Here is a 14,608-nt window from a genome sequence, read left to right as displayed (position 1 = left end):
ACCTCTATATTATGACACATACTGTACACATACGTCTGTCGGCTTTGTTCAAAACTGTTATACTTTTCAATAAATGGACGATGCAATTTCTTTCCAGAAATACTGAAAATAGTACATCTTCAAGCTCACAACATGTTGCATGGCGACAGTGGCATACATATCGATGGGTCTGGCAGTGAGTTTATTTTAATGATGTTTAGGACACAAGAGACACTTTCCTGGGGTTGTGTGTGGGCCTATGTGTTTTTTATATATTTCAGTCATGATGCCAATTCGTCATGAAAATGTGGTCTCACTTCCTTCCTGGACTACAAGTCACAACTCCACGCAGCCTCTCCCTTCCCGCATGGAGGGGCAGGGCACCAAAGCATTATGGTCATTATAGGAATTCTGCAATCCAGGCAAATACGAGTCAAACACACAGACATCATTATTTGGCCATAGGGTGCAAATTTCAAATTGTGCTACTGTTATCTACCACAAATACTATTAACATTGAGTGACTGCGGTTTCTTTTCTTTGCACTACCAACATTAGAACAATAAGTAGCCGATCTACATGATGAAACGCGCTCCTCCGTCCTGCGACTGAGATACATGCAGACTATTGCGTGTGCGTTCGGGGGTGGAGGGGCTCACACACACTAAACACACCTGACTGACGCCGCAGTGACTGACGTCACCTACATGTTTAGGGGGCCCTCCATGCAGCAGACTAGGGGCCCCTCAGGGCTGACAGGAGGGGGGGACGGGACAGGACCCTCAGGGCTGACAGGCGGGGGGCACGGGGGGGGGGACCCTCCTGTGCGTGTAATGGCTTGTCGATGGATGTTTATGTACCAGCTCATCTGGTGACAGCTAACAGGGAACATGGACTGTGTTTATATTGTCTTTCCCAATGGTCCTTTCAAGCGGCCTCGACGTTTTCACCATACATTTTCACTTTCCCTCAGCGATTTTCTTTCTTGAAAAGACCTCCCAGTCCTGCCGCCCGGGCCCAAACTAGTTCACCTTCCCACGGTTGTACTTTTGACCCCCCCCCCACCTCCACCCTAAATACTGCCATTTAATTCCACTTAGCCTGTCCAAGAAATAATAAGTAAAATTAATGTAGTCAATGTACCTATAGCTAAGTTGTCCAAGCTCCGCATCATGGCCTTCTGTTCAACCGGTGTACATTTTGTTTGTTTTATATTTGGTTGCACTTGGGTGTTGGCAGACATTGATGGCATCGTAATGCCTGATTTTACACTTGCTTGCACTCAACGCACTCGCAAGCTGCGATGCGCTGTGAGCTTGTATATCGGCTATTTTCAGATCACAACACCAGAGTGCAACCAAGCATGAAATGACTTGTCTTTTAGTTCTACTGGATCTCTTCTCCACCCCTTTTAGACTCGAGGAAATCCACACTGCATGTGAGGTATTCAAATGAGGTACGCTCTCAAAGTACCTCAAACCTGAAGTTTTGGAAAAGCACAAGAAGGCATAAAACAACTTCCATTTATTTTGCATTCACAACCCTGTCATCAGCATGGTGTCAGTGTAAGTTACATTAGTTCAGTGTATAAAAAGACACATTTTGTACAGATGGATTCAAAACACTGAACGTTGTACTGACTGACTGGATGCATTAAATGAAGACAAAACAGACCAACAGGTAGGTTACAGTAAATGGAACGATAAAATGAGAGCTTTGTTCGACTCAGTCTGCAGAGGACACACGATGAAGTGATTACCTCGCAGATTGTGAAATCTTGGAGTGATGATAGTATTGGTTTACATAGATGAGAGGAAAAATATGTATGATAATAAATGGAGGAGACAGATAAATAATAGGAACTCAGAGGAGTCCTCGCACGTGCGTGTCTGCCTCTGTGTGCACGTGTGTGTGTATGTATGTGTGCGTGTGTGTGCGCGCATGCGTGCGTGCGGGCGTGTGTGCGTGCGTTTATTAGCAGATTGATTCACCCAGCTGGCAGCCACTCAGATGCTCATGATGATCACTCAGAGGGGATACGTTACGGCACGGTTTCGCAAACAGTGGGTCGGGACCCATTTGTATGTCACGGACCAATTCTTCAAGTCACGACTCGAGTAAGTTGTGACTCGTGACTAGGCATGTAACGATATATCGTATATAGATATAAATATTAATACCGACAATATGAATCGATTTAATAAAATAAAATCGATTTTCAAAAAAGGGAGGCATACGTGAATTATGGTGTGTGTGATATGAAATGTGAGCTTTAATCATATTCTACCATTGGAGAGAAATGAGACAGTCATATTGTAATGTAGAGCACTGTAGAGGGGAGCTGTGTGTGTCTGTGACTGTGCCCAGGTGATGGTCGTTGATGCTCATTAATACATCAAGTAGATCACTGTTAAATAGATCTACATATTCTGAGATGCCATCAAAGAAAGCTTTTTTTACATGTTAACTCAAGCTAGGTTCTATACAAGAAAGCAAGTTTACAGTTGTTGCACAGAAATTAAGTAATTTTACAGAAATGAGACAGACTCCACATGCAGTCACTTTCAGTAGTAGAGTTCTGTAGAGGGGAGCTGTGTGTCTGTAACTGTGCCCAGGTGATGGTCGTTGATGCTCAGTAATACATCAAGGAGGGCAATTATGTTTCCACACTAATGCTACTTCTTTTGCAATGTAGTTAAATACAAAATGTGAAAAAAGCTTGGGGGGAAGATTTATTATATAAAATAAATAAAAAACTGTAATTTTGGAAAATATTTTCTGTTTAAAATATTGTGAAAAAATCTTATCGTGAACCTCATATCATGATACGAATCGTATCGTGAGTTGAGTGAATCGTTACACGTCTACTCGTGACCCATAAACTACAGTAGCCTACTTAAGACCATTTTTCAAATATTATATATATTTTTTTACATTTCAGACAAAATAGCCAATATTACATACAGGTTGCCAAGATATCCCTATAGTGTCCAACTATGGTGTATCCCAAGGTTCTACTGGAAAGGCTAGATGGCTCGCCCGCGCTGCTGGCCAATGGAGAGCGACGTCGCCACATGGCAGCCATCTTGCTACAGGTAGCTCTCCCACTCCTAACATTGTGTCTATGGGGCATGTACTTTTTAAATAACCATAACGTGCTATACATTTTCAACCGAGTTTGGGTGGTTTGTTATAAATGTCAGATGATACTGCATACTATAATGGACTTTCATATAAAAATAACTTTAAGCAGATAAGCATCCTGAATCATAGCCACGTTGATAATGTTTGTAATAAACCAAACTGTAAATCCGTCATGATTTCAGCGAGTTAAAAGAGTATTTTTGTTTGAGCTGATCACTCTACTGTACCACAGAACGTACCAGAAAAGTTCACTGAAGCAAGATGGCCTCCGTTGAACGACACCGGAAACTCCGCCTTGCGCCATATAGCCTTTATATGAGTCTATATTAGCCCCCTCCATGCTGTGGCTGTAGAACAAGCCCGTTGCTGGCGCTCACACAGGACAGGCTCCTCTTGGGAATCTGCGTCACGTCCAGAAGGTTGTTCTCCAGGTGCAACGTCGTCAGCGGGGAGGCTTTACGAGGGTGGCACACCGCCCACTGCTGGAGAGACCTGCAGCCGCCACACACACACACACACACACACACACACACACACACACACACACACACACACACACACACACACACACACACACAACAGGGATTTTACTCAATTTAAAGTAAGTACAGTATACACACAGACTAGAGCCAGGGGTCAGGCCAAGGACCCCTTAGCTGAAAGAGAGAGGTGAAGCAGGGACATTACATGTTGTAAAATTGTATGGCAGATTAAACTTTTTAATACATTTCATAGATGGCTTCATAGACAAGACTTGTGTAGAGTTGTGTTGGATTCATTGACAGTTAACCACTTAAACCCTCGATACTTAGAAAACGTAATTCTAAAGCGAGACATTGTGAGCTTGTAGATCTGCTATATGTTTGGCTAATGTTGCCCTCAAAATAGGGATTCTATGGTTCAGTGGTTAATCACAGAAACATCCCCCCCCCCACTACTTAGGCGGAATATATTATTTTGATTCTAAAATGGATAGCTATTAGCTACAGTATGAGGTGGAGAAATCAGCCCTGGGCCGAGACATGGACTCTCACAGCACAGCAGGGAAACGCCCTGGACAGACGGCCTCTACACAGGAATGCTATACGAGTGGCACTTATTGGTGTCCCGTGGACGGACGGACCACATAAAAAAGGAGAGGATGTCTACGGGAGCCTCCTCCTATACCACGGGTCACAGACAAGGTCAGCCAGGGACAGAAGGGTGAGGCTGGTTCGCCGTAGACATAGAAAGGTATAGAGTCTATAGACGCCTCCTTTGGCTCTGGGGTGTATCTCGAGAGTAGGGCAACATGGAGGCAAGCTTTTGCGGAAGCATAGCGGAAGCTTGCCATGCTATAGGGTAGGAAGGGGAAAAGGTGCACCACCACCTACGTAGGCACACTGCGGTGCGACGGCACAGCTAACAACACTGCTTTAGTGTTGACAGAAAATTCTGATTTAGTTTTAGTGTTTTTGAATAAAATTCCATTTAGTTTTCTGAAATGTTTTAGTGTCATGTTTTAGAGTCTAGTTTTAGTTGACTAACTATCATAAGAGTTTAGTTGACTAAATCTACAGTTGATTTTGCCAACTAAAATGTATTTTGGCGGGCCTTGATGGCGTCGTAATGGCTGATCTACAAGCTACAGATCTACTCGTTGCACTGTAACGTGTTGTGAGCTTGTAGATCAGCAATTTTTTCTGAGCTCAACCAAGCATAAAATGACTTGTCTTTTAGTTCTATTGGATCTCGCCTCCACTTGTCCCTCCCTAACATTTTTGTCTAGTTTTTCTTTGTTGATGAGATTGTCAATATTTAGTCTTATAGTTTTAGTCATCATAGCTTAGCTTTCATTTAGTTTTTGTCAGTGAGAAAAAAGCCCACACTGAAGTTGGGGTTGTTCACTGTGATTCTGTGATGTCACCGGACAGTACACTAAAAACAACTGGGAACATTCCCAGTGCACATATCATGAGAATGCACCTCCAGATGTCCGAACCTGTCTGAACCGGAAGGACCATGTACTGTACTGGCCTTAAGAGGACATTGTTCACTCTTACAGTACGTTTTAACAGCGGCCGAGCATCGCCCATCACCGCCCGAAAAGATTAATTATTTGAATCTTTTCGGGCGACGTTGCCCCGCCCACTCTTCGACCATCGCCCGTTCGAGCGCTATCGCTGGTAGTCGCCGGGTCCCATAGATAAATAATGCACTTCCGGAAAATTCGTCTGGCTGTCGCCCACTGTTAAAACGTACTGTACGTACATTGTAAAATTAAGCAATATTACACGAGAGGGTGATGCTTCAGTGATGCTTGCGGAACTCGACTCCGTCTGGTTCCTGACCGCATCCCTGTCGTGGCAATAATCACGCTAACCCACACCCTCTCGTGTAATATTGCAATTCTACCAGTTACCCTTAAAACTAAGAAAATCGCTGAAAGAATATATATTTTTAATGACAGATGTAGTCACTACGACCACAAATGTCCAAGAAACTAGCTAGCCTAGCCACCGAGTTTGCTAGCGCTCTGGGAGAACAGAGCGGCTGAATTCTTTGTTTTGATTAGTAGGTGGTGAACAATGCTGGTTTAACCCACGGCTAGAAGGCTGTTTCAACCAATCAGATGGCTTCCTCAAACGACCTGTGGTAGAATTCATGGTAAACCACAGCCTCTTGTGGCATATTGTTTTATTAATTACTCTATCAAACTTTTTATTCACAATTGTATTTAAAAACACTGCACATAACACTTTAGATAATGGGCATTTCTGGGCACGCTGCCAAAACAAGCCCAGTGATTGGGTGATTAGTGTGAGATGATGCTTCCCAGGGCTCTAATTGGACACTTATTTTGCAAGCAAGAAGCAGGAAGGACACAAGGGTTCTCTCACCCACACGGAGCCCACCTGATTGGCAGCCCCCGGTGACCAGTTGGGACTGTTAACACTTCTCTCTATGGTGTCTGTATGGTGGGTTTTACAGTACAGTGGAGGCATGTTGTGCATCCATTATGGTTGTTTGTTTATCATGATAACAAACATATGAATCCATTATGGTTGTATGTGGTAAAGTCATGAGGACGTCCAACTGTTTAACTTGGTTTGTACAGTACGGGAGGCTAACGTCCATGATGTCAGACATGGTAGCATTTACACAGACCCCCCCCCCCCCCTCTCTCTATGCTACAATGTAAATACGTAGCCTTCATGGGAACTAATGGTTGCCAAGCCATGCAGGCCCATAGGTCAGGGAGCGCATCTCCTGTTTCTGTAGCTAGAATTTGGGGTCATCCAAGAATCCTCAAGCTCAAAACGTGTCCTTTTGATGCTTTTGTGAGACTCTTTAGTGTGATAAAGTAGGGTGTTATTTTATGAATAAAACACAACCAACCAGTGGGCAGTGGCTTTGATCAACCAGTGGACAGTGGCTTTCAACCAGTGGGCAGTGGCTTTCAACCAGTGGGCAGTGGCTTTCAATCAGTGGGCAGTGGCTTTCAACCAGTGGGCAGTGGCCTACCTGATGTGGTTGCCGTCCAGGCGCAGGACCCTCAGTTTCTTAAACATGGGGATGCGCGCGGGGACCGTCCTCAGCCGGTTGTTGTCCAGCAGCAGCTCCTGCAGCGAGCGGAACAGGCCCAGGAAGGACAGACGCTCCAGGCCCTCGTCCCCCAGGTCGTTGTAGGACAGCCGCAGGCTCTCCAGGCCCGGCTGGAGGTGCTTGAGCACCTCGGAGGACACGCGGCTGATGGTGTTGTGCTGGAGGCTGAGGTGCCGCAGGCGGCGCGGCAGGTACAGCGGCACGGTGGTGAAGCGGTTGTACGACAGGTCCAAGGATTCCAGGACGCTGTGTGTGTGTGTGTGTGTGTGTGTGTGTGTGTGTGTGTGTGTGTGTGTGTGTGTGTGTGTGTGTTTGGAGAGACAAAAGGGGACAAGTGACGTCAAGGTACGGACTCACTGCGACATTGAACAGAAAGTGAATGAATGAATGAATGAATGAATGGTTTATTTCTGTGTTTTTCGATTACATGGTTAGAAACTACAATTTAGTTTTCATAAACAGAGGTGACACTGAAAAAGGTGTCGGCTGAAGCCAAAGCTTATTACGCCCACCCTTTTTACTTTTACTTAGTAACTTAGTTACAGACAAAACAAAACAAAACAAAACAGAGAAAAAAGAAAAAAAAGTTCAACAAAACGAACCACAAGCAAACTGAAAACCATAATCAGATAGAGAGAGAGAGAGAGAGAGAGAGAGGGAGAGGGAGAGGGAGAGGGAGAGGGAGAGGCAGAGGCAGAGGCAGAGGCAGAGGGAGAGGGAGAGGGAGAGGGAGAGGGAGAGGGAGAGGGAGAGGGAGAGAGAGGGAGAGAGAGAGAAATACATTGAAGGGATTTAGCTGAGAAGATGGGCAAAAGAGAGAAACATTTTGTCAAATTCACCCTTTGGCATTCAACTACTGTAGCCTTGAATTGATAAGAAAGAGCACACTGAATCACAAACAGATTCGGCAGCCATTCATTCAGACAGACAGACAGACTGACAGAGACGGAGAACAGACACCGCTGAGAGACAGGGACTTGAACGCAAAGCACGATGGAGGAACCGAGGTGGATCACTCCAGATCCAAGGACTTTGCAGAAGTGTTTTACAATGCACAAGCGCAGGACTAGAGACGGGGCTTGCCACTTTCACTCTGGCTCCAGGGCGCCTGACTGATGAGGGCCTCTTTGTTTTAATAGCTCTGCCTCACTTCTGGACTCCCACAGCTGGAGCCGACGTTGGCCTGTTGTTGGCCCCGGGTGGGATTACAGAGCGGGAGGACGTTGGCCTGATGTTGGCCCCGGGTGGGATTTCAGAGCGGGAGGGAGGCTACGCTGGAGGGAGGGGGGGGAGGGGGGTATATTCCACAGTGTAGGAGAGTGGGGGAATAGAAATAATGAACCCTGGGGGGTACACAAAGTGAGAGAATATGAGGGTTTAGGAACTTTAGGGGCCCTTTAGGCTTGGGGGGCAGAGATGTGTGGGCTGTACGTGAAAGGGGGGGGGGGGGGTGGAACAGATTGTTCAGAACTAATAGGGAGGTGTTCTGGGATTGGTGCAGAGACAGAATTAGGAGTGAGGAAGAATCGTGATAGAATTGCATTATATTGTGGTTGTTAATCTAACCTTCACTCACAGGGGTCATCGCCATGCTGGCTGGTAGTGGACATTTTCGTCAAAATGTGTTTTTTGCCATGGACATACAAAATGTGTGGTCAATAATAATACCAGAAACACATCAAGAGATAGCCCTGAATGACCAACAGGAACCAAATGGATCCTTACGGGTCTCTATGGTTCCATTTGTACTCAAAACATTTGAGAACCACTATACCCACTAGTACTAGTACTCATAATATGCCATAGTGTCATAGTAAATAAGTGTCATACATATTCTGGAGAACTTGGCATTCAGTAATTGCGTCTTATGTGGCACAAAAATGTGCCACGAACAAGACCAAGTCTTTGCCACGGACACATTTGTCTGTGTACTGACCCCTGTTCACTCATATTACCTTACTTTGATCATCTTTGTGCATAATAATATATGATATGATATGTTGTAGCCAATATGTCTCAGCCAGGCCTATTGTTTTGGCACTGTCTTGTTGTGGCTCAGCTTGTAGTACAAGAACTATGGTCTGATCCCTGTACTCGCTGGCAGAACCACCATACCGAGTGTGGTGGAAACAGAGCTACACTTTCTAGTTTCTAACCACCTGCCCAACTATACCAAGACATCAGAGACACACATTTCCCACAGAATACACACACCCAAAATGAGTTTGAAACTATGGCCGACAACAACAATCTGCTATCAGCAGCAAGATTTGTGAACTGTTGCGATAAAAGGTTAGCCAATGGAATACAAACACTAAGGACTACTATCTGTATGGAGTAGAACTCTAGACCTACAGTACTGCACATGTAAACAGACCTGACATCTGAAATGTGAGGATTTTTTGTGACTGCTATTTGTTTCAAAAAAGCTTTATAGCCGGAATAACATGTGTATGACGCAATGTGACATAGCTCTGTTTACACAATGCTGTACGCCCTCCAACTGTATACATTATACTGTCTCCATTTTCAGCAGTTTTTATTAAATTTTGAAATGTTCTCTCGTGCCAATAAAGCTCCTTTGAATTGAATGGAGCGTTATTGTACTCCCTCCCCATGTCATCATGCATATTAAAGCATAAACAACACAACCTACTCCTCTTGCCTCACCAATTGCTGATTCCTAGTATTCCTACAGACTTCCACGACGCAAGGTGGTAACAATGGTAGCATACAGGGGGGTTAACTGATCGTATGCAGCTGTGTGCATTTACAGGGGGCGCGCAGACAGCTCACAACACGACAGCAAGCTCATTTCCTGTTCCCCAGGCACCCACTTCACTTACAGACCATAAATTGTGGAACGACCAATGCAGTGGTAGATCGAACACCGAACAGCTATAGGGCCAATGGCTGCGGAGCGCTGCCGGACGGGAGAACCAATGAGGTGTGAGCGAGGAGAGAGGGTGGGGCATGATGGGTGTGTCGTGGATGTTGACATATAAGACACATCAGTGAGCGCTCACTTCCCAGCAGCGCATGGTGGAAAAGTACTCACACACGGTTACTTAAGTAAAAGTATCAATAATGCAACGTAGAAAACACTACATTTACTTGAATAAAAAAGTACAAAGTGTTGGTCTGAAAATGTTCTTAAAGTACCAAAAGTAGGGAAGTACTCATTGAAATTGAAATACTCCAGTAAAGTAAAAGTACCTCTAAACTGTACAGTACTTGAGTAAATGTAATCAGTTACTTTACGCCACTTGCTTCCCGGCACTCTTAAACGTGTCTGAATCAATCAACTCTGACCTCTCGACACGCCAACACACGCCACGACGACTCTCCTCAGAGTGGCTTTGAAGCTCATGGGAGTTTTATGAGTCCCGTTGGTTCCTTGTTGAGGGCTTTCATGGAGACAGGAGTTACCGGATCAATCGGAACAAACAAACAAATTAACTGCCAAGGAGTGGTTAGTGGTCCATATTCAATGAACCCATTAAAACCGGGAGAGCATCTGTGACATTTTACTATTAACCATCATTGTGACCGCAGGTCGCAGTTTACTATGAAAACATGCATGTTGCATCCGTCTGTTGATCTGACCTCATCAAACCCTGTGCATTCAAGACACGCTCCATATATGGCCAAAGTACAGAATGCACTTATCGCTTATCGCTCCGGTTCAGTCTCTATCCATTTAATACTCTATGGGTTTAACCCAGGGAGTTGGGTCGACTGCAGGAATCCTGGCCTGGGTTATACAGGCCTTCGTGTTTTACAAGGGCGTCATAAAACATCACATTAATACGACCATAAAGAGTTTTACTGAAACAGAGATGGGGACACGACGAGGGCCGCGGAAACGAGAGAGAGCACAATGACAACATTTAAATAGAAACACGCAGAGGACATTGAGCAATTAAGGCAACAAACATGCACGCACACCAAGTACAATTATACTTTACTGGAGTATTTCCAGTTTTCAATACCTTTACTTCTACTACCATTACATCTCAGATCCACATATTGTACTTTTACTCCACTACAATTATTTAAAAAAATTGTTTCTAGTTACTTTGTAGATTATTATTATTATGATTATTATTATTAAATATATATTAACTACTTCAGCTTTCTATATTTTCTACAAGCTCACAACGTGATGCATTGTCAGCTTGTATTTTCACAGAATTGTGTTATTTCAATCATGCACGCACGCGCAAACACAAACACATTCTAAGGCTAAGGAAGTTTCTCCCCCCGTCAAGAAGTTGGTGTGTGTGTGTGTGTGTGTGTGTGTGTGTGTGTGTGTGTGTGTTCAACACACGGCCAACTGTAATCGATCCGATGGTCCATTCCTTCGAGGAGCTGGAATCTATTAAGAACCAGGATGCCACACACACACACACACACACACACACACACACACACACACACAGAGCCCCCTGTGTGTGTGTTCAACTGTGCCAGCGTTACTCAGACACACTTATGCAAGTTGGCACACTAAGTGGGCAAGACAGGCCTGCCAGGCAGCCGGGCCGGCGGGCAGGCGGGCGGTGCCAACAGCGGCAGCCAGCTGAGGCGAGACCGGACCTAACCGAGTGCCCAAATGACTCGTCAACATGACGGATGGGCTCTCGACAGAAGGCGTCAGCCAAGCATGGCCCGATCCGCCTGCCGAGGATCTACAAGCTCACAGCACGCTGTGTCTGTGGCGCGCTGTGAGCTTGTAGGCCAGCTATTTTCAGGCACGGAGCGTGGCTGAAGTATGAATCAGGCTTATGTCTGGATATTATTCTTCAGGATTATTATAAACTGATTTGTCATCGGATGATATGAGGGAACATCACGGCCCATTTGTCAAGCTGATGGAGGGCGGCGGGTACCGTTCAGCGTTTGGAATCACTGCACAAAAAATATGATTTTAATCATTTACTTGTGCAAGAGGAGGTCTGTCACAGACCTCCTCTTGCACAAGTAAATGTGTACAGTATGTGTCAGTATGACTGTATGGCAACAAATATTGCTTGTCAGAAATCTTTACTTAGTTTGAGATGAAACAATGCATGTTGCAACAATTTGGAAATGGGTCTGCTGCAGAGCTATGAAACACCTACCATCTAGATTAGATGGTAGGTGTTTCTGCCTATCCCTTTAGGCAGAAAACTTTAATATTGCTTATTAAAAAGTAAAAGTATCTGGGACATTTCCAAGGTTGTTTTGTTAATGACTTCTTGGCAGCACAGCACACAGTATCATCCAAAGAACTTCAGCATACTTTCTGCATACAGCTAGTATGCCGCAATAATGACAATTTTCTGATAAAGAAAATAATAATATTTGCAAACATCCCAAAATAATAAAACGGGGCACGGTACATTTGAAAACATATTACCAGTAATGCAATTATTGTGCTTATGTAGATTTATTGTTGGATGGATGTAAACAAAGACAAACCATGCTGCTGTGTTGATTTTGACAGGACTTTTTTTTTTCATTTAGTTTTAGTCACATTTCAGTCATCTGAAAAGTTTTTGTTTTAGTCTTGTTTTAGTCAGAAGTCTACTAAATATAAGATTTTAGTTGACTACATCTATGGTTGATTTTGTCGACACAAAGGCCTTGATGGCTTCGTAATGGCAGATTTTACAATTGGCTTGTAGCAGAGTGGCTCACATTACAACCTCAGCCTGATGGCCTAAAAAGTCTATTATCTCCCCCGAATCACAGGGATATTACTTTGGGTTAGTGGTTAAAATGTTGGCTTTCCACTATGCCTAAACCTAACCCTATTTCTAACCTTAACGTCAGAAAAAATATGCCTAAACCTAACCTTATTCCTGACCTTAACCTCAGTAAAACTATGCCTAAACCTAACCTTAACCTCAGTAAAACTATGCCTAAACCTAACCTTATTCCTAACCTTAACCTCAGTAAAACTATGCCTAAACCTAACCTTATTCCTAATCTTTAACTCAGTATGCCTAAACTTAACCTCAGTAAAACTATGCCAAAACATATTTCTAATCTTAATCTCAGTAACACTAAATACAAGAATACAAGAAGCGTGTGGTTGGCGTGAAAAAAACAAACTAGGGGCGAGCGTGTTTTTGGTGAGCCTTCCGGTTAAACCCGATGGCCCTCTGAGCATGTTACTGTGTAGGAGTGTGCCGACGTGATCTGCATAAGTTATGACAGACAGAGTTATGGAGTTATGGCGAGGACATGACGGAGAACACGGCTGACGTGGTGTTAGAGGTCTGCAAATTGGAATTGATGGGTTCATGCACTGCCAGAAGATGAAAGGAAATACGTGTGTGTGTGTGTGTGTGTGTGTGTGTGTGTGTGTGTGTGTGTGTGTGTGTGTGTGTGTGTGTGTGTGTGTTAAAAGGTAAGTAAGAAAGCAAGTTAGTCATGCCCTGAGGAAGAGAAGCTAATTTCACAGCTCTCAAGAGCAGCATGATTTATGCTCAGATAATTGTATACGCGTGTTGTCTGATTGTACAAAACACGTATACTGTACACACACACACACACACACACACACACATGCTGAATTTGCGCGTACTGTTCACTCTGCACATTTTTAAAGCACACATTCACACACCGCTGGGCCGCTCCTGTCCAAATACACCGTCTCAGACATGTCTGAGGCAAGTCTGCAGACTGTGACGATTAACTGTAATACAGCATTATATCCTCTCTCTATCCATTAAGCTGAGCCATGGACAAATGAGAAAACTATTATTATTACTGCGTAACGTATGTGTGTACTGCAAACACACACACACGCGCGCACACAGTCACAGTCACAGTCACACACACAATATATGGCAAGTATATGCAGAATATAGCCTATGCTGCATATATATGCCATATTCAGGTTTATATATGTGCATATATGTGGATAAATAGGAAATATATGTCTCTATATAGCTTATGCAATTCATATTTCCATGTGGGGGGGTGCATCAGCTATAGGTCGGGAGGTAACAGGGGGTGCATGGCCAAAAAGGTTTGGGAACCGCTGCTGTAGAGGAATCCACAGAGGGGTGCCCTGGGCGCAGCCATTACTGAGGTGTAATCAGCACTGAATAACTACACCTGGCCAACAGGGCACTGCAGCCATGGAGGGCATCCCTCTGTGGATTCGTCTATACTTGAGAGCATCAAAATATTTGGGACGTAGATTTTATGAATGCCATTTAAAAAAAATCCCACATATTTAACCCCACACACAGTGGTACTTTTTCCACCACCGCTGTTCCCCCCTCCCCTCCCCTCCCGCCCTCAACCCTCCATCCCTCACTGTCCCCCCATCCATCACACCCTGCCTGGCAGGAGGCTACAAAAACACTGGCTCTGTCCGTCAGATCCAACCCTCACTAACCAGAACCAGCATGATCCGGTTCATTCTCATCTTCCCCTCTCTCTCTCTCTCTCTCTCTGATCCCCCCCCGCTCTTTCTCTCCGTCTCTGCATAATGTCCTGCTCATCTTAGATCATGGTCTCTGAGCCTGTCTGTCACAATTATACACACATTAAACACAAATAATACAATAACGCAATAATAATTACACATTTAATTTCCACTTCAATGAGTTTCAAATCTCTCTCTCTCTCTCTCTCTCTCTCTCACTCTCTCAACACAATGCAGAACAAAGTGGTTCAACATGGCATGGATTAAGTCTCACACGTCCTAATAGAAATTGATCAACGACATCTAATCTGTCTGTTGGAAGTCATTGCTCTTCTCTTCTTTGTGCGTGCGACTGTTCTTGCCAGCCTTGATAGTGACACAGTATTGAGGTTTAAATTGGTTAATTGGTCAACATGAATCCAGCGCCCGGGTGGCACAGTGGTAAAAGTCCCTGCCCACCACCACGGAGGTTGTGGG

The 14,608-nt window shown here is 44.4% G+C and overlaps 1 protein-coding gene across 3 annotated transcripts in view; it reads right to left on the bottom strand.

Moving 5' to 3' along the window:
• Positions 1 to 1,486: 1,486 nt before the first annotated feature.
• The window catches only part of LOC308315822 (extracellular matrix protein 2-like), a 29,213-nt gene continuing 16,091 nt past the window's right edge, over positions 1,487 to 14,608 (bottom strand). For all 3 annotated transcript variants that reach the window (XM_080764003.1, XM_080764004.1, XM_080764002.1), the window contains exons 10-11: positions 6,628 to 6,954; positions 1,487 to 3,615 (exon numbers count right to left, since the gene is read on the bottom strand). In XM_080764003.1, coding sequence (XP_080620129.1) covers positions 3,450 to 3,615; positions 6,628 to 6,954 — 493 coding nt within the window. In that variant the 3' untranslated portion in view covers positions 1,487 to 3,449. The remainder of the gene's footprint in view (positions 3,616 to 6,627; positions 6,955 to 14,608) is intronic.

The sequence above is a fragment of the Protomyctophum bolini genome (assembly GCF_963924005.1).
Source record: "Protomyctophum bolini genome assembly, chromosome: 5".
Taxonomy (NCBI): Eukaryota; Metazoa; Chordata; class Actinopteri; order Myctophiformes; family Myctophidae; genus Protomyctophum; species Protomyctophum bolini.
Note: the sequence above shows the minus strand (reverse complement) of the source record. Positions and strands in the feature narration are given on the sequence as shown.